The following is a 26,029-nucleotide window of genomic DNA, read 5'->3' as shown; positions in this document are numbered from 1 at the left end:
GCAGGAACACTGAAACATGGAGGGGAGTAAGAGCTGGAGATGAGCCTGAAAAGTCAGATTTTATCCTGCATGGTTCAGAAGCAGAAAAAGGTTTTTTAATTTAAAAAGTGATGAGATTATATTCAATGCAAGTTTTTAAGCACCTCCAAAGTATCATGCACGGATCAGGTACTGGTGTTAGGGATACAAAGATGAATAAGATATGCTCTCTGCTCTCAAAGACCCACTTCAGACAAATAAGTCAATCAACTTTGTGGAGGACATAGTAGGGAGAGGCGGAATGTAGGGGATGAGTAAGACCATTGCAAAAGTGTCAACTAGACCATATGCTGGCATAACAAAAAATGGTATGGTGTAGTCAAAATGGCAATGGCAAGAAAGTGAGATAGACTTTAGTTCAAATTCCAGATCTGCCATTGGTAACTGATGACTTCTGGGGCAAGCTATTTAATTCTTTGAGTTTCAGTTTCCTTGTATGTAAATTATTATCATAATACATATATTTTCAGAGTTGTTGTGAAGATTAGAAAAAAATATTCTAAGCTATGCCTCATACTTAGCTCAGTACATTTTCATGATTATTATTAATAAAAGAGAACACAGATTTATCAGACATTCAAGAATAAATAAAAGTAGGACTTCGTGGTTGACTGGAGAATGAAGGAAAGGGTGGGATTAAGTGTGAGTCAGATTTCTAGAGTGGGTAACTGGTCATCCGACCCAGTTTCCTACCTCTGTCTAGTCTAAATCTGTACTCTAAGAAAGCTGGTATTCTTCTCTGGAGGATCTGTTTAAAATGTGTTTTCCCATAAAGTCCAACACATTTCCAATTATATTCTCCAACTGAAATATTAATTATATAACAGCAGGCAGAATGACATCAAATATGAATTCTCTTCAAGATTTTTAGTGGTTAATTTAAGTCCAAAGTTTCATCTATTCAACTTGATCTTTACATAAGAATAAGTCAGGAGGCCGGGCACAGTGGCTTATGCCTGTAATCCCAGCACTCTGGGAGGCCGAGGTGGGTGGATCACAAGGTCAGGAGTTAGAGATCAGCCTGGTCAGTATGATGAAACCCCGTCTCTACTAAAAATGCAAAATTAGCTGGGCATGGTGGTGCATGCCTGTAATCCCAGCTATTCAGGAGGCTGAGGCAGGAGAATCGCTTGAACCTGGGAGGCAGAGGTTGCGGTGGGCCGAGATTGCACCATTGTGCTCCAGCCTCAAAAATTCCATCTCAAAAAAAAAAAAAAAAAAAAGTCACGAAAATATCCTATGCCTTTTCAATAAAGGACCCTAAGAAAAGACAGGGTGACTAGCTCAATGCAATAAAGTAATGACTCTGAAAGCCCAGCTAAATGTAGAACATACTCTTAAATGTCTAGATGAAAAGAGACATTATTTAGGAGGATTATTATTGTTTTCTTAACATTTAGGCTTTTCGTAACAGGCCTGAACAGAAAGACTTAAAATATTTCGGAAGATTCTTTTCCCAGTGAATAAGTGGTGCTGATTCCTATAATAATTTATTTTATGAATTTCTATTACAACATTCATAGGTGTGAAAATTCATTGTATGCATTATATTTTATTATAGTAGTGTTGGCTAAAATACCACAGTGTTCATAGACAGGAAATGACCAAAAATAACCCAGCTTCCCTGCATGCATCCAATGTAAGCAAAAAAAACATTACACCAAGTACTTTCCAATTTCTGCCAGAGAAAAGAAACCTGCAATATGTCATTTTACTGTAGAGCTGTCCCAAGTACAGTGAATAGTGAAATCATTAGTGGGATATAGCAAAGTTTTAGAGAATTTCTTCCCTTTTTGTGTCTATAATTTTTTCATGGAGACTTGTTTCTAAGCATTTAGTTACACACCCATAAGCCAAAGGTTACAGACATTGTAACCCAAGAATTATCCACTTTTTTGGCATTATGAAATACTAAAGACTATAAATATAAATTATTATTAAAAATGGAAAACCCTATGCAGTATTAAAAAATGAATTGAAACACTAGATAAGAAACTTTGCGGCCCTCTGACTAGCTTTGTATGTTCAGAAATAGTTAAATTGTATCATTCAAGGTCCCAAATGATAAAATTTAATTATCTTTTTGAAGACTTACAGAAAATGTAGAAATATAACCTCTAATGTTTAAAATTCTTCACTTTGTACTTTCAGATAAAAATAGCAGATAGACGGCCGGGTGCGGTGGCTCACACCTGTAATCCCAGCACTTTGGGAGGCCGAGGTGGGTGGATCACGAGGTCGGGAGATCGAGACCATCCTGGCTAACACGGTGAAACCCTGTCTCTACTAAAAATACAAAAAATTAGCCGGGCTTGGTGGCGGGCACCTGTAGTCCCAGCTACTCGGGAGGCTGAGGCAGGAGAATGGCGTGAACCCGGGAGGCAGAGGTTGCAGTGAGCCAAGATTGTGCCAATGCACTCCAGCCTGGGGGACAGAGCGTGAGACTCTGTCTCAAAAAAAAATAGCAGATAGACTAAGCACATGTGTTTAAAAGCTCTCCCTCCAAGACCCCATTGAAGAATAGTAAAGTAACGAAAAAGACATAAACCCGCAACAACAACAAGCGCAGTAGGGGAAGACTATTGGCAGCAGGAGATTTCAGAAAATTTCTGGAAGCTAGAAAGAAAAAGTGTTAAGTGATGAAGAAGGATAAAAAAGCGCTGTATTCTCAAATATGCACTGGAAATAAGAAAAAGATGGCAGCCAAATTGCTCAGCGGAACTCTGGAAAGCAACTAACAGTAAGTATGATGGAGGATGGGAATGAGAAGTGAGACTGAACACAGGGGCATTAATTGAAGATCTGTAAAAGGTCTCTCCCACCTGCTTCTCTCACTGCCAACAAAAGTCTCACAGAGTGGCATTGCAGTTCAATGAGAAAGGAAAGAACAGTCAATAAATAGCACTAGGGTAACTATTCCTATGGAAGGAGAACCCCTCCCCACCCAAATCAGAACTTAACCTCAAATATAAAAATCAATTACAGGTATAATAAAAATTTAAATAAAAAAGGCCAAATGTTAAACCTTTAGGAAGACAAAATAGGAGAATGTTTTTAAAATCTCAATGTGGTAAAGGACTTGTTTTCCTAAACACAATCTAAGTGGGTAAACCATAAAGGAACAGGTATATATTTTTGTGTCTTCAGTATATAAATGGTATTTAAAGTCAAAGGCATGTACAAGACTGCCTAGGGGGAAAGCAGAGAGTGTGAAGAGAGCCCAGGACCAAAATCTGAAGAACTCTACCATCGAGAGGTTGAGAGGACAGAAATACTTGAAGATATGAGAAAGACACATAACACAAGAAAAAAATCAAAGGCTACTAATAATATGATATAAAATAATAAACTATAAAGAATGGCCCAAAAGCAAATGATGAGTCTAAATTAGATCACGGAGACAGGCTTCAAAAAGAGTAGATTCTAGAAGTCAGAAATGTAGAAACAGCAGTAAATTTCTTTGTTCAATTTTTTAAAAAGGCAATCAGAAACTCCAGAAAAAAACAAACTATATATGAAAGGCATGGCTCAAATATGGGGCAAACTAAAATGTGGCATGGGTTTGGACAACTTTTAAGGTCTAATGAAGAGCGGTCCATTTGAATTTGATGCTATGACTATTCTTAGAGTGGCTTAGGAAGCGGAAAAGGAGACATAATCATAGCTTAATCCTTTACTGTAAAGTAAAAAATTGTTATATTATAGTGACTTAAATACTGTTTACCAGTTTTCAAGTTTTAAGTGCTACCAACTGACAAAATTTTATGATTATAGAACAGATATAAATGACATTAATCTTGAAATTTAAAAGTATAACTCATAGAATAAAGCCAAATTGGAATCCCAAAGAGAGAGCAAAAATGCTAGAGTAGGGAACTGCGAAACACTCCATCCCTCCACAAAAGCAACAAATATGCTAGCAACAAAAAAACCCCAAAAACAAAATCAACTTTTTCAGAAATCTGGAATCTAATAAATTACAAAACCAGGGAAACACTTAATGAAGAAAAGAAAAACTGTTGAATTTCAATAAGAGAGTTCTGAAGCATCTTAACTTACCCTGTTACCATTCCCCACTCCCCAGCTTCGTGGTGGCCTTGAAGTTGAACAGCCCACATTCCTGGTGCAGGTTGCTGGCAACAGAGGAAGCAATGCGGACCATATTCTCAAAAAGTTGTAGTTGTGTGTTTTGACATGTTTGGTGGCTCTCTGAAGGATTAGCTCAAGGGCTTGCCTTTGTATCACTTGCCTTGGAGCTTCCCTAGGGCCGAGGTGGCTTCTAAGTGGCATTTGTTGAAAGTATTTAAAGGCAAAAATGTATTAGCTGCCACTACATTGGACAAGGGATAGTAGCTGCAGCAAGCAACAGACAGACCAAAAAGGCTGAGAAGGAAGAGGCTAGGGAAAGAGATGTCTGGGAGAATAGAGTTTTGAGAAGCTCCTGTGAGTCCAGGGAATCTAAAAGGCCACATATATGTCCAGGGCCAGACACATGTTTGGAAAAGACCTGAGAAGACACTAACCTTAACCCTAACCCTAATCCCTGGCTGATCTTCAGGTTCCACACAAGCAGGAATGAAGGTTAAGGCAGAGTGGTAAACTGCCTAGATAAGCAGTGAAAGAGTGCCTCAAAACAGAACCAATCTATAGAGTCTGGGAGAGGTTTATTTTTTCCTTTTTTCTCCAGGCATTTAAGAAAATCTCTGAAAATCACTAACTGACCACTAAGCTAAAAGAACAGAGATTTCAGTGGGTACACATGATAAATAATATAGTCTTCACAGAAATAATTAGGAAAGTCATTAAACAAATAGAAGGCAACAATCAAAACAAGCAGCAACAACAAACCCTAAGGAGGAGGAATGATCTGATCTCCGGAGTTGTCACATGAATGTCCAGTTTCAACAAAAAATATGATGCATACAAAGAAACAAGAAAGACTAACCCACTCACAGGAAAAAGAGAAATGAACAGAAACTGTCCCTGAGGAAGCCCAGGCATTGGACTTGCTAGACAAAAACTTTTAAGTCAACTATTTTAAATATGCTGAAATAACTAAGGAAAACCAGGAATGATGTCTCACCAAATAAAGAATATCAATAAAGAAATGGAAATTAAAAAGGAATCAAATAGAAATTCTGGAGTTGAAAAGTACAATGACTGAAAAGCTCTCTAGAGGGCTTCAACAGCAGATTTTAGCAGGCAGGAGAAAGAATCAGTAAACTTAGGTCAATTAAATTATGTAGTCTGAGGAGTGAGGTTAAATAAAGAATAAAGATAAATGAACAGAACCAGGAAAACTGTGGGACACTATTCAGCATACCAACATAAACATAATGGGAGTTTCAGAAGCACAGACATGAGAGAAAAAAAAGCAGAAAGAATATTTGAAAAAACAATGGCCAGAAACTTTCCAAATTTGATAAAAGACATAAAACAACATATCCAAGAGGCTCAAGGAATTCTGACTAGGATAAACTCATAGATCCACATCTATGACACATTATAACCAAACTACTGAAAGACAAAAATAAAGAGACAATCTTGAAAGTAGTGAGAGACAAGTGACTCATAATGGACAAGGGATAATCAATAAGAAAAACAGCTGATTTCTCATCAGAAATCATGGAGACCAGAAAGTAGTGGGTGATATATTTAAAGTGCTGAAAGAAAAAAAAAAAATCTGTCAACCCAGAATTATATATGGCAAAACTGGACTTCACAAATAAGAGAGAAATTAAGACATTCCCTGATAAACAAAAGCTGAGGGAGTTTATTACTAGTATACCTGACCTACAGGAAATGCTAAAGGAAGTTCTCTGGAAATTAAAGAACATTAGTTGGTAACTTGAAGTCATATGAAGAAATAACACCAAGAAAGGTGATTACACAGGTTCATAATAAAAGCCAGTATTACTGAATTTTTAAGGTGGTAATTCCTCTTTTTAAAATATGATTTAGAAGAAAAATGCATAAAAATAATTATAAATCTATAATGTGCATACAATGTTTAAAGATGTAATTTCTGAAAATAGTAACAGAAAAGGGAGTAGAGCTAAACAGAAGCAAAGTTCTTATATACTATTACAACTAGATTGGTATTAATTCTAACTAGCTAAATTAAAATGTTAATTGTAATCCCCAGAGTAACAACTAAAAAAATAGCTAGAAAATGTATAGTAAAAGGAACAAGAAAGGGATCAAAAATGGTACACTAAGAAAATCAGTTAAATACAAAAGAAGAAAGCAATGAAAGAATTGAGGAACCAAAAAAGGATATACAACAGATAGAAAGCAAGTAACAAAATGGTAGATGTGTGTCCTTCCTTATCAGGACTTCAAAGATTAAACTACCCAAATTAAAAGGCAGAAATTAGCAGAAAGGATTTTCTTTTTTTCAAAATGGAGTCATGCTCTGTCGCCCAGGCTGGAGTGCAATGGCGCAATCTTGGCTCACTGCAACCTCCACCTCCTGGGTTCAAGTGATTCTCCTGCCTCAGCCTCCTGAGTAGCTGGCATTACAGGCATGCACCACCACACTTGGCTAATTTTCATATTTTTAGTAGAGACGGGGTTTCGCCATGTTGGCCAGGCTGGTCTCGAACTCCTGACCTCAGGTTATCCACCCGCCTCAGCCTCCCAAAGTGCTAGGATTACAGGTGTGAACCACCACTCCCAGCCAGGATTTTTTTTTTTAAAGCTCCAAGTATATGCTTTCTACAGGATTAAAAGACACAAATAGGATGAAATGGAAAGAATAGAAACAGATATTCCATGCAAACAGTAACCAAAAGAGAGCCAGAGTAGCTACTAATATTATGTTAAATAGATTTTATATCAAATATTTTTATGAGAGTCACGGAAGAACATTTTATATTGAAAAATTGGTTAATCCATAAGGAAGGTATAACAATTATAAAGGTATATGCACTTAACATCTAAAATATATGAAGCAAAATGGACAAAGTTGAAAGAAGAAACAGTTCTACAATAATAGTTGGAGACTTCAATACCCTACCTTCAATAATGGATAGAACAACCAGACAGAAGATCAGCAAGTAAAGAGGACTTGAAGTACACTATAAAACCAACTAACAGACATATATAGAAAACCCCACCCAACAACAGCAGAATACATATTCTTCTCAAGTACGCATGGAAAATTCTCTGGGATAGACCGTATGTTCAGCCATAAAGCAAGTCTCAATCAATCTAAAAAGATTAAATTCTACAAAATGTCTTCTCTGACCACAATGAACAAATCTGGTAAATTCACAAATTAAACACTGCAGTCTTAAACAACCACTGGAAAAAGAAGAAATCACAAGGGAAATTACAAAAGTATAGCTGATAGAAGTTGCAATGTACAAAGTGGGAAAAATAAAAAGGATAGACTCATCTTGCAAATGCAGACTTGAGGCCTATTGCCTATAGTGGATGAAACAAAAAAAATAGAGATTTAGATACATATTACAAAAGCTACCAATAAAGCAACTATAGATATATAGTTTTGGGAGGAAAAGAGGTGAGGGAGCTGAATCTTCATCTATTTTAGCAAGTAGTGTATCTAAATCTTACAAATTTAAAAAACTGCATAATATACATTTAAAGATTTGGTAGAGAATGAGCCAGTAAAATACCACTTAAAAAAAAGAGAGTAGCCACATACATAAAAGGAAAATCAGGTGAATGAGGAGTTTCAACTATGTCAAATGCTGTAAGGAGGTCAAGTAAAATAAGGACTTACGATTCAAAAAGCCAAACTGAATGCACTGGTTAAGAGTTCCTTGTTTAGACAAAATGCAAGGTATAATAAGTTCTTTTAGAAATATCTCTAAATTTCAGTTCTAGGAGATTTTAAAGGAATCAGATAACTACAAACTAAACTGAAGAAAAATCTACAACCAGTAGAAGTTATAAGTAACTGATTTTGCATTATAATCTCTACCAGTTATATACTATCTATCCCTAAAATTTTATTTTTCTACCTTCATATATAAATATCTTCTGTGGCTACTCAACTTGCTAGTTTTCCGGTCATTAAAAAAAGAATCAAACTAAGAGAATGTAATAGTGTTTCCATGACACTTTAAACATACATTTGTAGAAAGTAAATCTTTTGCCAGAAATTGTGGATCCCTTTCCTAATTATTCATCATTACTCTTTACATCCTCTCCATTGAGTCCCCCACATCACTTCTCCCATCTCTCCCAAACTCTTTCTCTGTGCTCCCTTCTTAAAAGCTAACGACTTTGTGGAACTCCTAATAAAAATTCTGAAACTCTTGGCAGTAAGCATAAGGCACAACAATTTTCACTAACAGATACTTCCTCTTTCTCTTGGAACAGCTTGCTTGTTTTTGAGACCATAAAGACCCTATGATTTCAAATTATTTTAGAGGGTCATAAAATGTTTGGCCATATGCCACTTTAAAAGTTCAAAATGTCACGAAAGTCACGTTAATAGTTTGCAATCCACTGATCAGAGATAGTTTTGCCAGATAAAAGAGTCACTTAATAAAAAAGATACTCTTGCATTTGCTGAAGCTGCCAAAACTAGTAAAACTTAAACAGTGAATAGCCCTGTCACAAGAGAACAGGATGTACGGCCTCTGGTACCATACCTTGTCCTACCATCAGTAACTTCAATATCTACAATGGCTTCAATGGATCTTCTCTCTTCTGGTGACCTTTGCTTTTACTCTTTTCCAACAATCCATTCTGATAACCACAACAATGGCTTCCATATTGCTTAGATTTCATTACTTAAATGTGTTCTACTTCTAAAATATTTAACCTCAAAAACTTACTTTGACCATAAATTCCCACTATTCCAGTTCATTATTAATGCTCTTACTTTATATGCTCCTCATCTGCAACTTTAATTAGACTTACAGTCCCAGAAACAAAATTTTCTTCCAATCTGTTGCAAATCTTCTGGTTTTTAATTCCTTAAAAATCTCACCTAGACTATCTGACCCATCATTTCTATCTTTTCCTTTGTCATCATACTTGAATTTTTTAATTCCTTGCCTTTGATCCCTTGTCTCTTTGTTCTTTTTCAGACATTTAGCTTCTCTTTTGTTATACTTAGCTACTCTGCGATCTTGGAATAAACTCACTCAACCATTCAGGCTAAAGTTGCTATACTTTCATGGTCTCTAACCTCATTTAGTTCCTCAGAATTTTCCTTCAATCTTTCAACATTTTCCCAGTTAGCTCCCTCTGGATATCAAACAAGACCTGTTTCTTTTCTTTTTTTTTTTATTATTATTAAACTTTAAGTTTTAGGGTACATGTGCACAATGTGCAGGTTACATATGTATACATGTGCCATGCTGGTGTGCTGCACCCATTAACTCGTCATTTAGCATTAGGTATATCTCCTAATGCTATCCCTCCCCCCTCCTCCCACCCCACAACAGTCCCCAGAGTGTGATGTTCCCCTTCCTATGTCCATGTGTTCTCATTGTTCAATTCCCACCTATGAGTGAGAACATGCGGTGTTTGGTTTTTTGTCCTTGCGATAGTTTACTGAGAATGATGATTTCCAATTTCATCCATGTCCCTACAAAGGACATTAACTCATCATTTTTTATGGCTGCATAGTATTCCATGGTGTATATATGCCACATTTTCTTAATCCAGTCTATCATTGTTGGACATTTGGGTTGGTTCCAAGTCTCTGCTATTGTGAATAGTGCCGCAATAAACATACGTGTACGTGTGTCTTTATAGCAGCATGATTTATAGTCCTTTGGGTATATACCCAGTAATGGGATGGCTGGGTCAAATGGTATTTCTAGTTCTAGATCCCTGAGGAATCGCCACACTGACTTCCACAATGGTTGAACTAGTTTACAGTCCCACCAACAGTGTAAAAGTGTTCCTATTTCTCCACATCCTCTCCAGCACCTGTTGTTTCCTGACTTTTTAATGATTGCCATTCTAACTGGTGTGAGATGGTATCTCATTATGATTTTGATTTGCATTTCTCTGATGGCCAGTGATGATGAGCATTTTTTCATGTGTCTTTTGGCTGCATAAATGTCTTCTTTTGAGAAGTGTCTGTTCATATCCTTTGCCCACTTTTTGATGGGGTTGTTTGTTTTTCTCTTGTAAATTTGTTGGAATTCATTGTAGATTCTGGATATTAGCCCTCTTCTGAAAGTGACGTTACTATCATAACAATGTTAATTCTTCTGAAATTAATAAGTAAACTTAAATGTGATTTGAACAAGATTCTTACCATTTCTTTTCTATTTAGGTAAACTGATTTTAAAGTTCACATGAGGCTGGGCACAGTGGCTCATGCCTGTAATCCCAGCACTTTGGGAGGTCAAGGCAGGCAAATCACTTGAGCCTAAGAGTTCAAGACCAGCCTGGGCAACATGGCAAAACTCCATCTCTACAAAAAATACAAAAATTAGCTGGACATAGAGGTGTGCACCTATTGTCCCAGCTATTCGGAAGGCTGAGGTGGGAGGACTGTTCAAGCCCGGGAGGTGGAGGTTGCAGTGAGCCGAGATCATGCCACTACACTTCAGCCTGGGAGACAAAATGAGGCCCTGTCTCAATAAATAAATAAATAAATAAATAAATAAAGTTCATATGGAAGAATAGGTGTGTGACAATTGAAACTTGAAAAGAACAGTGGAAACCTATTTCCCCTACAAGTTGTGAAAACTTACTACAAAATTACTATAATCAAAAGAGTCTGGTATTGGCATTAAAACAGATAAGTGAAATGGATAGTCCAGAAATATGTGCACATATTTACAAAATCTTAACATGAGATAAAGATGGCATTCTCATGAAAAAAGAAGTTTAATTTTTAAAAGGTTATTAGCAAATTGACTAGTCAATTGAAATAAAATCAAGTTAGACCCTTATCTAACATTGTGTATAAAAATAAGTTTGAGGCCATGTGTGGTGGCTCATGCCTGTAATCCTAGCACTTTGGGAAGCCGAGGCAGGAGGATCACTTGAGATCAGGAGTTCGAGACCAGCCTGGCCAACATGGTGAAACCCTGTCTCTATTAAAAATACAAAAATTAGCCAGGTGTGGTGGTGGGCACCTGGAAAATCTCAGCTACTCAGGAGGCTGAGGCAGGAGAATCGCTTGAACCTGGGAGGCAAAGGTTGCCGTGAGCCAACATCGCGCCACTGCCCTCCAGCCTGGGAGACACAGCAAGACTCCATCTCCAAAAAAAAAAAACAAAAAAAAAAAACAAACAAAGAAAAAAGAAAAAAATTTGATGGATTGAAGGACTAACTTTTAAAACCTTATTACAATTTTAGAGTATTAAATTCCATATTACTTGGATAAACTTGAAACTGAAAAATAATTTTTAAAAAAGAAATTAGAAATAGAACTGACATGTATTATTTCATAAATCTAAAGCCCAATGCTATAAAGTTTTAACATTATAAAGTATTACAGTTCTAACCAAGTAAAATTATATTTTGCCTTTTAAATAATATTAAATATAGCTCTAGGGCTATATAAGAGTGGTATATTAGTTATATAAATTGTCACTTCATTAGAATTTTTATTCTTGACACTAGGCCAGGCAGTTCCAAGATGGCCGAATAGGAACAGCTCCAGTCTACAGCTCCCAGCGTGAGCACAGAAGACAGGTGATTTCTGCATTTCCAACTGAGGTACTGGGTTCATCTTACTGGGGCTTGTTGGACAGTGGGTGCAGGACAGTCAGTGCAGCCCACCGAGCGTGAGCCAAAGCAGGGTGAGGCATCACCTCACCTGGGAAGGGCAAGGGGTCAGGGAATTCCCTTTCCTAGCCAAGGGAAGCTGTGACAGACGGCACCTGGAAAATCGGGTCACTCCCACCCTAATACTGCGCTTTTCCAATGGTATTAGCAAATGGCACACCAGGAGATTATATCCCGCGCCTGGCTAGGAGGGTTCCTACGTCCACGGAGCCTCGCTCATTGCTAGCACAGCAGTCTGAGATCTAACTGCAAGGCGGCAGCGAGGCTGGGGGAAGGGCACCCGCCATTGCTGAGGCTTGAGTAGGTAAACAAAGCAGCCAGGAAGCTCAAACTGGGTGAAACCCACCGCAGCTCAAGAAGACCTGCCTGCCTCTGTAGACTCCACCTCTGCAGGCAGGGTATAGCTGAACAAAAGGCGGCAGAAACCTCTGCAGACTTAAACGTCCCTGTCTGACAGCTTTGAAGAGTAGAGGTTCTCCCAGTACAGAGTTTGAGATCTGAGAATAGACAGACTGCCTCCTCAAGTGGGTCCCTGACCCCCAAGTAGCCTAACAGGGAGGCACCCCCCAGTAGGGGCAGACTGACACCTCACACAGCCAGGCACCCCTCTGAGACGAAACCTCCAGAGGAATGATCAGACATCAACATTTGCTGTTCAGCAATATTCGCTGTTCTGCAGCCTCTGCTGCTGATACCCGGGCAAACAGAGTCTGGAGTGGACCTCCAACAAACTCCAACAGACCTGCAGCTGAGGGTCCTGACTGTTAGAAGGAAAACTAACAAACAGAAAGGACATCCACACCAAAACCCCATCTGTACGTCACCATCATCAAAGACCAAAGTTAGATAAAACCACAAAGATGGGGAAAAAACAGAGCAGAAAAGCTGAAAATTCTAAAAGTCAGAGCGCCTCTCCCCCTCCAAAGGAACTCAGCTCTTCGCCAGCAACGGAACAAAGCTGGATGGAGAATGACTGACAAGTTGAGAGAAGAAGGCTTCGGATGATCAAACTTCTCTGAGCTAAAGCAGGAAGTTCGAACCCATTGCAAACAAGCTAAAAACCTTGAGAAAAGATTAGACAAATGGCTAACTAGAATAACCAGTGTAGAGAAGTCCTTAAATGACCTGATGGAGCTGAAAACCATGGCACGGGAACTATGTGATGAATGCACAAGCTTCAGCAGCCGATTTGATCAACTGGAAGAAAGGGTATTAGTGACTGAATTTTTATTCTTGCTTTATTTTTGTAGCTGAAAGAGCTGACGAGGTCTACATGTGGATCCCAAGTGAGCTGAAGGAAATACACTGATATAAGTTAATTCTATAACTAAAATTTAAAAAGCATATTTGCCTAAATATATGTTAGACTCTAACTCCAGACAATTTCCAAAACATTATTCTCATGTCACTCAAATTACTTCTTTTACTATATATTTTTTGCATATGAAAGGCTTAAAGAATTCCAGCTAAAAACCTGAAGTAAAAGCTATATTATATTTAGTTTTAAAAGGTGTTTCAGAGTTTAGTTAAGGTAATAAGACACATATGCTTCATCAAATTAAACAAAATTAAAATGTATTCTATCTTTGATTTTTAGGCTTTATTTTAAAATTATGTAAATATAGTCAGCCCTCAGTATCAGTGGGTTCTGCACCCATAGATTAAACCAAATGGATCAAAAATATCCGAAAAAAATTCCACAAAGTTCCAAAAGCAAAACTTGAACTTGCCACATGCTGAGTACTATACCAAATCCACGCAAATGTAGTGATGTGTAGGCACTGTATTAAATACTATTTAAGTAATCCAGAGATGATTTCAAGTATATGGCAGGAAGAGTATAGGTTATATGCAAATACTATCCCATTTTATATAAGGGAATTGAGTATCTGCAGATTTGGGTATTTGCAGGGGTCCTGGAACCAATCCCCCGTGGTTACTGAGGGACAGATGTACAAATATATATTTAAATTATACATGCACTATAAAGATATAAATGCTTTATGTCCCTCTGAATTTACTTGATTCCAATATGCTTTTCTGAGAGGAAGAGAAACATGTGGAGTCTAGATAATGCACTCAGCATTGCTCATAAACCTAGGGATATATTATCATGTGATAAATGTATCATAGAAGAAAAGAGGTTGTGAGCCACTGGAATAGATAGATAGTATAGAACACAGCTGGAGTAACTTTCAGATTATATGTCCAATTGCTTACTACTAGTAGTTAAAGAGTAAGGTTTTGTGCTGGCTGCTGAGGACACAGCAGGAGTCAAGTCAATCAAGCAGGATTCCTTTCCTCATGAAGCTTACATTCTAATGGGGAAGACACACGTGAAACAACTACCTACCAACTTGGAGTTAGGGAAGGCTTTTTTGGAAGATGTGAAGTTTAAACTTCAGACCTCTATGGGTTTGCTGAAGTTAGCTAGGGCGGGATCAGAGAAATAGTGCAGGGAAGTGATTGGTGTCAGGGCAGAAAAACACTATTCCTATAAGAAAGGTTCTGAAGTAGGAAGTAACTGAACTGAAAGACAGACAGTGATGCTGCAATAGCAGAAGAACATGGTTGATGGCATGAGATAAAAGAGATGAAGTGGGCAAAAGACATCATAGACTATATTAAGCAATCTAGACTTTTCCCTATAAAAAATATGAAATGCCCTATGAAGCATGTTTTAATTTGGAGAATGTTATAGTAAGATTTATATTTTCAACTTTTCCATCTTAATTTCTAATTTCAGCAAGTTTTCTTAAGAAAACTCTTTTAAAATAATTATATGTAAAATGGTTTCTAATTCCCACTCCAAATTCAATTATCCAAAGATGCTCGTATCTTGAAAAAATACCATTGCATACCCTGTTTCCTCTGGGAATGCAGAGAGGGTGCTTCCATCAATCTGACAGGGGTCCTGAGGAGAGTCAGAATCTTTTCTATCTTCATTTGTAGCAATATTGGCTACTCGTTGTTGTTGCAAGTCCCACTGTCGAGCTACGTTGTTAATTGTTAACCTTTTCTTCTCCTATGAAAAAGTTAATTGTGACAAAAGTTATATAACGCAATTTTTGTAGCAGAAGTGACATCTAAGGGGCATATTGTTTGTACCTTCTTATAATACTTTTAAAAGGAACCTATTCCTTATAAGTAGATACCCAATACATTCTAAAACAAGATTCAAGAGGCCTGTATTTACTCTCTGCATCCAAAATCTCAATAATTATCTAACACTCTAAAGGAAAAAAATATGCAAACAATTATTGCTCTTTAGGAATTTAATTTTATTAAAAATAAATATACAACCAACTAGAGATTAAAAATTCAAAATCTGAAGTTTTAAGTTCACATAAATTTTTACATACTTAATGTTATCTGAAGTTTTAAACAGAAATTTATATGCCTCTAACACAGTAAGAAAAAACTAATGATATTTTAGTTTTTCTACTCAATAATTAAGACTGGTAAGGTGAAATAATCTTGGAGGGGGGAAGGGAAGGAGTTGATCAATGTTCCAAGTTTCTCAGAATAAATTATAATGTCTGAAATTTAAAAATTATTCTCTAGACTATTAAAATAAATTGTACTAGGTTGAAATGTCTCTAGATAACTAGTACCATTCCAGATGAGCAGGAAAGAAATTAATTCATTATAAGCAATGGTAGTGGTTCTCAAATTTCAGGGTACCTCAAATCACCTGGAGCTTACAACAGATTGCTGATTTAGAGTTTTTGGAGTAGGGTTTGAGAATTTGAATTTCTAACAAGCTCCTAAGTATTCTAATATTGCTAGTTCATGGACCTCACTTTGAGAACCACTGACTTACAGCATTGGAGTTCAGTCCTCTCATAGAAACCCTGTTGTGAAAAAGCAGATCTAGACTACTGAAAGAAATTGTGCTAAATTGAAAGGTTTCTATTCAATTTATATATTAATATATTAATCTATATATTAATAGAAAAAAACAATCCCTATTCTGGTAAAGTTTCCATTATCAAAAGATAATATTTAATTACAGCTTGTCAATTAGATCAGAATGCTGAAAATAGACACTTTCCTTTTCCTCTTTACTAAGACTACAATCCTGCATTGAAAAATCAGCTGAGTGTGATACTGACCCCTCCTCACCTGCTGGCCCTGGAGCCACAGAAGGCTAGTAGGAAGATTCTCTGTCCACTCCTTCAGTACATGTAGAATAATTCTTTTTAGTTGTACCTCTTTGCATATGTTTGCATAATTTTTGGTTATCTAAGATTTTAGCATGTATGCATGGCATTAGATAGGCATAAAAAGTGATATGGCTTGCTTAATTAAAACTAAAGTTTTAAAAGTTCTATTTCTGTTTTAAACATGTTTTCTGGGGGAGTGCAGTGGTGCATACTTGAAATCTCAACTACTTGGGAGGCTAATGCAGGAGGGCTGCTTGAACCCAGGAGTTGAAGGCTGTAGTGTGCTACAGTCACACCTGTGAACTGCATTCCAGCCTGGGCAACACAGCAAGACCCCATCTCTAAAAAAAATGTTTTGGGCCTGACTTTCTTTTTTTCTGTTGTTTGGTGTTTCAAATTTGTGTGTACAATTCAGTGGGTTATATTTAATATGTATATACTTTGAAGACTTTCTGACATTCTATGTATGTGCTCCTTACGTAAAGCAAGTAGAAATCTGCAATTCCTATTGTAAAAACATTTTTTCCCCATTCTATAATAAAAATGCTTCTTACCTTAAGGAATTCTATTTAAGTTACTTGCTGATGACTATGCCAACCCAATTTTTAATCTAAGCAACTCTGTTTTTTTTACTCAGTATCAAGGCCACTTTGAAAGAGGCCAGGGCAGTGAGTTAATGGGTGATGATTCTCATGTTGGCTTCATGCTTTTGGATTTCTGGCTGGCAGGGGTAGGCGAAAGAAATACTCAGAATGAGATAGATATAGTAGTGCTTAGAAAAAGGGCATAAAATATCTTTAGACCACTGAGTATGTTAAATTTATAATAAGATAATCTTTGAAAATGCAAACATTTTCCTATATTAGTGCAAAAGTTAAGCTTCTTTAATTTGGGTTATTAAAATCAGATCATTACCAGGTTGACTAAGAGAATGATTAATTTTACTGGGGCCAGGAAAAGGGAAGACATATTTTAAGACAGGAGTATAGCCTGTCTTAATGTCAGGTAGGGATTAATGGCTGGCCAGGAAGACACATAAGGGCTCTGTGCATCTGTGGAGGGAAAAAAAAAAAAAAAAAAAAAGCAGCAGCAAAAGAAAGGTTAGAGAATGCTAGAGATTCTGCAAGGCAGAAGGGGGTACCCAAAGTAAAGTGTAAAGATCACAGAGGCATTTGGGATATCAGCAACAATTTTATGTTTCTAATAGCTAGGTGCCAATAAATGGCCAAGTCTGTGCTAAAGTGACAAATATTTTAGAAGGTGCCAAATTCCAGTTTCTGCCATTTGAGTCTATTTTTCATAGTCCAGGCAAGACCATACCAGTATATGCCATAAGTTTCACTTTCCTTCACTTCTAAGGTTACAAGGAAAATAAAAAAATAGAAAAGCAACAAGGCAGAAGACAGTATCTATACACTCTTCCTGTAATCAATCCATCCCATTTTCTTTTTTTTATTTTTTAGCATTCTTTTTTTTTAAATTATACTTTAAGTTCTGGGATACATGTGCAGAACGTGCAGGTTTGTTACATAGGTATACATGTGCCATGGTGGTTTGCTGCACCCATCAACCCGTCACCTATATTTCTCCTAATGCTATCCGTCCCCTAGCCCCCCCACCCTCCAACAGGCCCTGGTGTGTGATGTTCCCCTCCCTGTGTCCATGTGTTCTCATTGTTCAACTCCCACTTATGAGTGAGAACAAGCAGTGTTTGGTTTTCTGTTCCTGTGTTAGTTTGCTGAGAATGCCCATTCCATTTTCTTAATGATCAATATGTAGAGTTGCAAGAGCAATCCTCAGCAAATGCTGAGCGTCTGTTGTATCATGATTCCAAATCTGAGCTAGGGCTAGAACCTGGGTCTCCTGATTCCCCATGCTTTTCCTCTTACTAAAAATAAAAATACTAAGTAAACCTCGTAACTAAAGAGTCCTATTTAGTGACATTTTGTTTTGTCTCACTATATTTTCCAGGCTGGACTTCATTCCTGGGCTCAAGCAATCCTCTGCCTTAGCCTCCCAAGTAGTTAAGACTTCAGGTACATACCACCTTGCCTGGCTAGTCATTTTTTTGACTTCTGAGTGCCACTTTAATTTTAAAAAGAAAAGCATCTATATAGAGCATGAATGAGTAATGATAATCAGGGTGATGTCCTTAATTTTAGAACATAGCATGATGCATATTATGAACTATAAACTTAAAGCTGTCTTTACTTATACTTTGCAATGTTAATATAAAATATTTAAAAGAGAATATTTAAGGAAATTAATATCTGCTAAATCATTTAAAACCAGTTTAAAACAAATTTACATTCCTAAGTTCCACAAAATCTTTATCACTTCTATATCATAAACTTTTTAAATTTAAAAAGCTATCATTAAAAAAAACATGTAGCAGAGCTCATTAAAATATATCAGTAAAGATGACAGTCAATTACAGTACGTTCCAAAATGAAGTGAATAGGCCATGGGATACACAAGCTGATGCACTGGTATGAAATAAAAGTGTTATAACTTCAATTATATTTATTTATCATCTCTTCCTTTTAAAACTAGCCTTTGCATTATTTTATAATGTATATCATATTTTATTTCTTAAGTACAGGTTTATTTATAGGTAATAACTTGTAAAAGTTTTAGGGGTACATACATTCTGTTGATAGGAATAAAAAACTTACAAAGTTTAGAAACCACTTTTCCAGTAGACTAGCTAGCTGGCTTTCGGGTATGTGTGTCTACGTGTGCACACACATCCATGTAGACATCAGAGAAAATACCTTAAGCAAAGATTGTTTATGACTTTCCCGCTTCTTCTCTTCCTCTTTTTTGGCTAAAACAGATGCCATACGCCTTTCTTCTTCCTAAAAGACATTTTCCAAAAAGTATTATGAAGAGTTTAACCATTTTTTAATACTAAATATCATTGGTCCTATTAAGTACAGTTTTCTTCTTGAGAGGCATAGTATTTACTAGCAGAAAATATACTCTCAAAGAAAAATTTAGTATGTTTCTCTTTATTTTCTTCTTTCCTCCTAATGCTAAAAATCTGTGCATTCCTAACTCTATTCCCAACTCTGGAGGTGACGTGAACCTAGCTCATACAAGAAAGAAAAAAGAATGAGAAGAAAAGGAGAAGTATGTTTGCATCATTTTCCTTTTGTACGCTGTGCATCATGGTTCCACATAGGTTTAAACTTTCTATCATCAAGGTAAGAAGGATAAAAGTGATACATCTAACAATGTTGACTGGATCTGTGATAGAAAATCAGAACTTTTTGATGAAAAAACCAGGGTAAATATCTTTTAAAACTCCAATTATATTAATAAATTATTCCCCATTAATATAATTACTTTTGGTTTGTTTTTAAGTTGTGTTGCCCAGTCTCATTTTTTAAATTCTAAAAGCTATGAAATATAGCATGATGACCGTAGTTAATAATCCTGTATTGTAATCTTGGCATTTGCTAAGAGAATAGATCTTATATGTTCTAACTACAAAAAAAAAAAAAAGATAATTAGGTGAAGTGATAGAAATGTTAACTAACTTGATTGTGGTAATCATTTTATAATATATATCAAATCACCACACTGTACACCTTAATTTTATATAGTTTCATCAATCATACCTCAACAAAGCTGGAAAAGTAGAAATGACAAAATAACATTATAGACAGTTTAGAAAAATGCTTAAAAATCAGTCATAATCCCAAACACCTAACTCAAATCTTACAATTTCTGTGTATCAGTTTATAATATTCACTATGAGCAATTTTTTTAAAGGTTATAATCTATATACACAATCTGGACCATTTTTCCCCTGAAGACTGTCAGATTTTAATAAATTATAACCACGTAACTTTTAATTTTCATTACCAAAAGATTTGTAGATACTCAAAATGATACAATAATTTGAGACAAGCTTGAAAACATCTTCAGAGATAGGAAACCATAACAAGTAACTTAGCAGATTTGAATAATGACTCTTTTAGAAACAAAAAATTATAAGAATTGAAATTTAAAATTCAACAAAGGGAGATTTAATAGCAGATTATACACAGCTGAAGAGAGAATCAGTCAACTGGAAAATAGAGGATGAGAATGTTTCTATATGTTTTAGTATCACCCTACATACTTCTCTATCATAGCACTTAACCTGTTTCATTTTAATTATTTCTGGTGCTATCCCTCTTGCCTCCCATGCCATAAAATAAGCTCTATGAATGTATGAACCATGTCTGTTCAGTAATTTATTAAAACTGAAACTGCTGTATCAAATGGTAGACATATTTCTATCCTTTTGATATGTCTGCAAACTGCCCTCCATAAATGCAGTTCTAATTTATACTCCTGCCAGATTTCAACATTTGATTTAAAACCTGATGGTTATTCATAAAAGCTGTTCACCAAATATTCTTGTGTCTTTGCATATCCAAGACACATTGTGAGATAGCACTTCTAGCCCCCTTGAGGTTAGATGTGGCCATGTGACTTGCTTTGGCCAATGTCATATGGACAAAAGTGACATGTATTTACTTCTGGTTGAAAACTTTCAAAGACAATGTATGATACAACTATTCTCTCTCTCACCTTGCTACAGCACCTGCAAAACTCCACAGGTGGGTACTTTGAAAGCCTGAGTACTAGAATGAGGACAACACAGAGCAAAGATCCCAAATCACACATCATAGGCAGACAGGTATTAGAAGCCTGAAATAAACTTTGTTGTTTTAATTCACTGAAGTTAGAGAAGCTGTTACTGCAGCACAATCTAGCCTATGCTGACCAGTATATATATGTTATATTAGAATTAAAGAAGGTCAAAGAGACTATGAAAATGTGTTCTAGAGGATGGGCCATTATACATGCTCCTGAAAACAAAGAAAAAACCTAGATTAAATAATTATATTTAAAAATGCACAAACAGAAACCAACACAGAGTTTAAAAGGAAAACTAAGAAAACATATACTAGACAACTCTAATTTTAGAAATAACGAAACAAATGCTCCAGGACATTAGTAACTTGTGTGAGGTCACATAGCTAGTGATAAGGCCAGGATCAGGACCAGAAGCCATGGCCTGCTAGAAACAAAATTCATATTTTTTTATAATAAAGATGTATTTAAATTAATTTTACTGATTTTAGATAGATAAAGAAGAGTTTAGAACTCAGAAGTGATCTGCCATATGATTTAGTTGTTTTAAAGGAAATGGAAATGTAATGTAATTTTAGTGAATTTAAAGTGTCTTTTACAATATGGAAAATAATAATAATTATTATTTTTTAAAGACAGAGTCTTGCGTCTTGCTTGTTGCCCAGGCTTGGAGTGCCGTGGTGCAGTGTCGGCTCACTGCAACCTCCGCCTCCTGGGTTCAAGCAATTCTCATGTCTTCGCCTCCCAAGAAGCTGGGATTACAGGCATGTGCCACCATGCCAGGCTAATTTTTGTATCTTTAGTAGAGACAGGGTTTTACCATGTTGGCCAGGCTGGTCTCAAACTCCTAGCCTCATGTGATCTGCCCACTTCAGCCTCCCAAAGTGCTGCAATTACAGGCGTGAGCCACCAATGCCCAGCTGGAAAATAATTATTCTTAACTTTTAAAAACTAAATAGAGGTAATGAGGAGAAATAAACTAAATTAAAAATGCAGAACTTTGAATCCTAGCTTCACAAAATATCTGGTTTAATAATTCTGTTAAATTCTTTTATTCAGTAAATACTGATTTGGTATCTACAGAGTACAATCTATTTCAGAATAAAGTGTTTAAAAGAGCAAAATACACTGATGTTCAATTGTTGACTCATCTATAAAATGTGAACTAGAAACAGATTGTTTTTTCAAAGAGCCAATTTCAAACAGTACTGGAAACTGTATGGATCACGTACTACACATACTTACGAGATGATTTCATCAGATTTTTGAAAAGAATTTGAGCTTCTATTAAAGGCAGTAGGGCTTAAAAGGAAAGCTAAACCTTGGAAAATTGGATTTACACCAAATCAATTCAAATATTGAATGTTTTAAGGAATTTATATATCTGAGAGCTATATTTCAGCCCAAATAATTACAGAGTAACTAAACTTAGAAAAAAAAAAACCTCTAATTGTGAAGATAAGTTATAAATCTGTTGGTAAGAAAGAAAAACTAAAATTCTGGCATCTTCTTGATAACAGTCCAATTTCTGGGACAAAAGCCATATCCTTTATATAGCAAAAAATAAAAATAAAAAAATTAAATAAGTCGGGGGGGGATCTGGGATCTGGGACAAAAAACTACTTTTTTCCTCACTTTGTTTTGGCCATGAAGACCCAATATAGAAATGATTTCAAGTCAATTAAGCCATGCAGTGATTTAATAGGTGTTTGATAACCTAGATTATACTTTGTTAGCAGATATTAAGGCCTAAAACAATGCATGTATTACACAAGAAAAATACTGATCCAAAATAAATAATAGTAGTCCTAATATAGGCAGCAATTTATTTTATGAAATTTTAAAAATCAAATGGCAAGGTGTGTTTTAACCATACACTTTAGTTATAAACATTATTTTCTTTGAACATATAAAATATTAAAACAGACTTTAAAATCACAGGGTTTTTTCCCTCAAAGAGATGGTCAATAATTTTTACTCAAACAATCACTTTTGGCAAACAAAACTGATTTTTTTGCAGGGTCACACCTAGTGTTAGAGTGAAGATTAGAAACCATGTCACCTGACTTCTGGTCCAGGGATATTAGCTGTTAAATACTGGGGGGGGGGAAATAGTCAGAACAGGGTAGGTTATGTTGCTGTAACAACTTCAAAACTTTCACTGGCTTATGATTTTAAAAAAGTTTATTTCTTGATCACGCAAAGAACACTGCAACTGTCTTCAATGTAGTGGCTAAGTATTCCTGAGTGCTATGATCTGATGGCATCCTCAACTTTATATAGGCATCCACAGTGACTACCACATGGGAAGGAAGCATAAGAATCATGCTTTTAAATGCTTCTGCCTGGAAATGATATATATTATTTCTGCTCACATTTCATTGGCCAAACATCTTCCCACATGTCAAAAAGGAGGAGAACCAGAGCATATTGGTGAACATTAGTAATGTCTACCGAAACAGAAAACGTACACATGAGATGAGCTCCTTTTTTTTTTGGAGAGCAAATTGTAAACAAGTTCACACTAAGCCAATTAAACGTGAGCTTGAGGTGAAAACTTTAGACATTGTTTGTTTCTGAATTGTGTTGTTGTTTTTTTTTGAGACAGGGTCTCATTCTGTCCCCCAGGCTTGAGTGCAGTGGCGAGATCTTGGCTCACTGCAGCTTTGACCTCCTGGGTTCAAGCGATCCTCCTGCCTCAGCCCCCCAAGTCTCTGGGACTACAGGCGCGTGCCTCCACACTTGGCTAAATTTTTTGTATTTTTTGTAGAGACAGGGTTTTGCCATGTTGGCCAGGCTGGTCTCAAACTCCTGACTCAAGTGATCTGCCCACCTTGGCCTCCCAAAGTGCTAGGATTACAGGCATGAGCCACCACGCCCAGCCCTGTTTCAGAATTGTGAGAATACTGCCTGCATTCACAAAATGCTGCCTTAGAAATAAAAAGGAAAATTCTGCCTCCCAGAATTTTCTATATAAGGGTCCTTGTTCTAGCCCCTCAACATGTGTCTGTTCTCTCTTTTTTTGAATAGTTGTGAAAACAGTTGAAGATCACTGGGATATCTTCCTTATGTCTTCTCCTTTGTCAACTAATCATGTCAGATTCTTTGGAAATGCTCTAGTTCGTTCTGCCCTCTAAAACTAGTAATAGTTCAGGTATAATCTGACCATTGTAGAAAAAAATGGGATGGGACTGTCTCCATTTTCTGAATTCTCTTTTTCTATAAATGAATATTGTTTTAAGCCATATTAACTTTTAATAATCACATCTCATAATTAATTGAACTTGAATTTAGCAATTCCAAGTCACTTTAACACACTCTGCTAAGTATAATCTTGTATAATACTGAATTTGTGCTAAGAATTGTTTTGCTTGATTGTTGTTATGGAATAAAGTCCAGGATTTTCAATTCATCTATTTTTTTATGTTGTTAAATTCTGCTTACTTTTCTAGACTAGGCATAAACAAACTTTTTCTGTAGAGGGTCAGATAGTAGAGTAAATATTTTAGGCTTTGTGAGCTGTATGTGATCTCTATCTCATATCCTTCTTTGTTGTTCCTTTTTTTTTTTTTTTTACAATGCTTTGAAAATATAAAAATCATTATTAGCTTGAGAGCTGTACAAAAAGCAGGCTGCCAGATGGATCTAGCCCATAGGCTGTAGTTTGCCAAACCCTGTTCTAGACTATGGAGATAACTTTTGGATTCTCATTTGATCAACCAATATATCAAGAACTCTAATTTCTCTAGTTTCTGTCATTCACATACTTTACCAGAATAACAAATATTTTCTCCTAGACATTAATAAAAATGTGAATAGAATGGGCTGGAGGAAAAAAGCCTCATGGCATGCCAGTACAGATTTCTCTAAAGGCTGGCATTGATCTATTACTTCATGTTCTGTAAGTATACTTGAATCAAAAATCTATATAACCATGTCATACAATTTACTCAAAATGATGCCATAAAAGACTTTGTCAAATGCTTTGCTTAAATACCAAAACACCGTCTATAGCACTCCTCTAACAAGGTCTATTTGTAATTTCTAGGGCAGGAAACTAATTTTTTTCTGGCATGAATTGTTTTTTAGTGAGCTAATGCTGCCTCCTAGTGACCAATTCCTAAGTACTCACAAACCATCTTTTTATTTATTTTTATTTTTTTATTTTTTTGAGACAGAGTCTCCTGTTGCCAGGCTGGAGTGCAGTGGCGCGATCTCGGCTCACTGCAACCTCCAACTCCCTGGTTCAAGTGATTCTCCAGCCTCAGCCTCCCGAGTAGCTGGGATTACAGGCATGCACCACCATGCCGAGCTAATTTTTGTATTTTTAGTACAGACAGGATTTCACCATGTTGGCCAGGATGGTCTCAATCTCCTGACCTTGTGATCCGCCCACCTCGACCTCCCAAAGTACTGGGATTACAGGAGTAAGCCACTGCACTGGGCCACAAACCATCTTTTAATAATGCAATTTAAATTTATTTCAGAATCAACATCAAGTTGACTGTCACAATTTGTGGAATTTATATTCTTTACTTTTGAGATAAAAAAACCACAGTGCCACAAAGTCACGGTAGCCAGACTGCCTCTCTAGATTCCTCCTCTCTAAGCTCAGCATCTCTGAAAGAAAGGCAGCAGCCCCACTCAGAGCTTATAGATAAAACTCCCATCTCCCTGGGACAGAGCACCTGGAGGAAGTGGCAGTTGTGGGCACAGCTTCAGCAGACATAAATATTCCTGCCTGCCAGCTCTGAAGAGAGTAGCGGATCTCTCAGCAGAATGCTCAAGCTCTGCTAAGGGACAGACTGCCTCCTCAAGTGGGTCCCTGACCCCCATGCCTCCTGATGGCGAGACACCTCCCAGCAGGTGTTGACAGACACTTCATACAGGAGAGCTCCGACTGCCATCTGGCAGGTGCCCCTCTGGGATGAAGCTTCCAGAGGTAAGAGCGGGCAGCAATGTTTTGCTGTTCTGCAACATCCGCTGGTGATACCCAGGCAAACAGGGTCTGGAGTGGACCCCCAGCAAACTCCAGCAGACCTGCAGAAGAGGGGCCTGACTGTTAGAAGGAAAACTAACAAACAGAAAGCAATAGCATCAACATCAACAAAAAGGATAACAATGCAAAAACTCCATCCAAAGGTCACCAACAGCAAAGACCAAAGGTGGATAAATCCACGAAGATGAGGAAAAACCAGCACAAAAAGGCTGAAAATTCCAAAAACCAGAATGCCACTTCTCCAAAGGATCACAACTCCTCACCAGCAAGGGAACAAAACTGGATGGAGAATGAGTTTGACGAATTGACAGAAGTAGGCTTCAGAAGGTGGGTAGTAACAAACTCCTCCAGGCTAAAGGAGCATGTTCTAACCCAATGGAATGAAGCTAAGAACCTTGCAAAAAGGTTACAGGAACTGCTAACAAGAATAACTAGTTTAGAG

General features: G+C 36.7%; 1 protein-coding gene across 5 annotated transcripts in view; it reads right to left on the bottom strand.

Annotated features, from left to right (window-relative positions):
• Window positions 1-26,029, bottom strand: part of LRRC49 (leucine rich repeat containing 49) — a 154,213-nt gene that overhangs the window by 45,950 nt on the left and 82,234 nt on the right. For all 5 annotated transcript variants that reach the window (XM_054451461.2, XM_054451462.2, XM_054451463.2 and 2 more), the window contains 2 exons: window positions 18,713-18,796; window positions 14,634-14,797 (listed from right to left, as the gene is read on the bottom strand). In XM_054451461.2, coding sequence (XP_054307436.1) covers window positions 14,634-14,797; window positions 18,713-18,796 — 248 coding nt within the window. The remainder of the gene's footprint in view (window positions 1-14,633; window positions 14,798-18,712; window positions 18,797-26,029) is intronic.

The sequence above is a fragment of the Pongo pygmaeus genome, chromosome 16 (genome assembly GCF_028885625.2).
Source record: "Pongo pygmaeus isolate AG05252 chromosome 16, NHGRI_mPonPyg2-v2.0_pri, whole genome shotgun sequence".
NCBI classification, from domain to species: domain Eukaryota; kingdom Metazoa; phylum Chordata; class Mammalia; order Primates; family Hominidae; genus Pongo; species Pongo pygmaeus.
The sequence above is the reverse complement of the archived record's forward strand: the minus strand, read 5'-3'. Positions and strand labels throughout refer to the sequence as shown.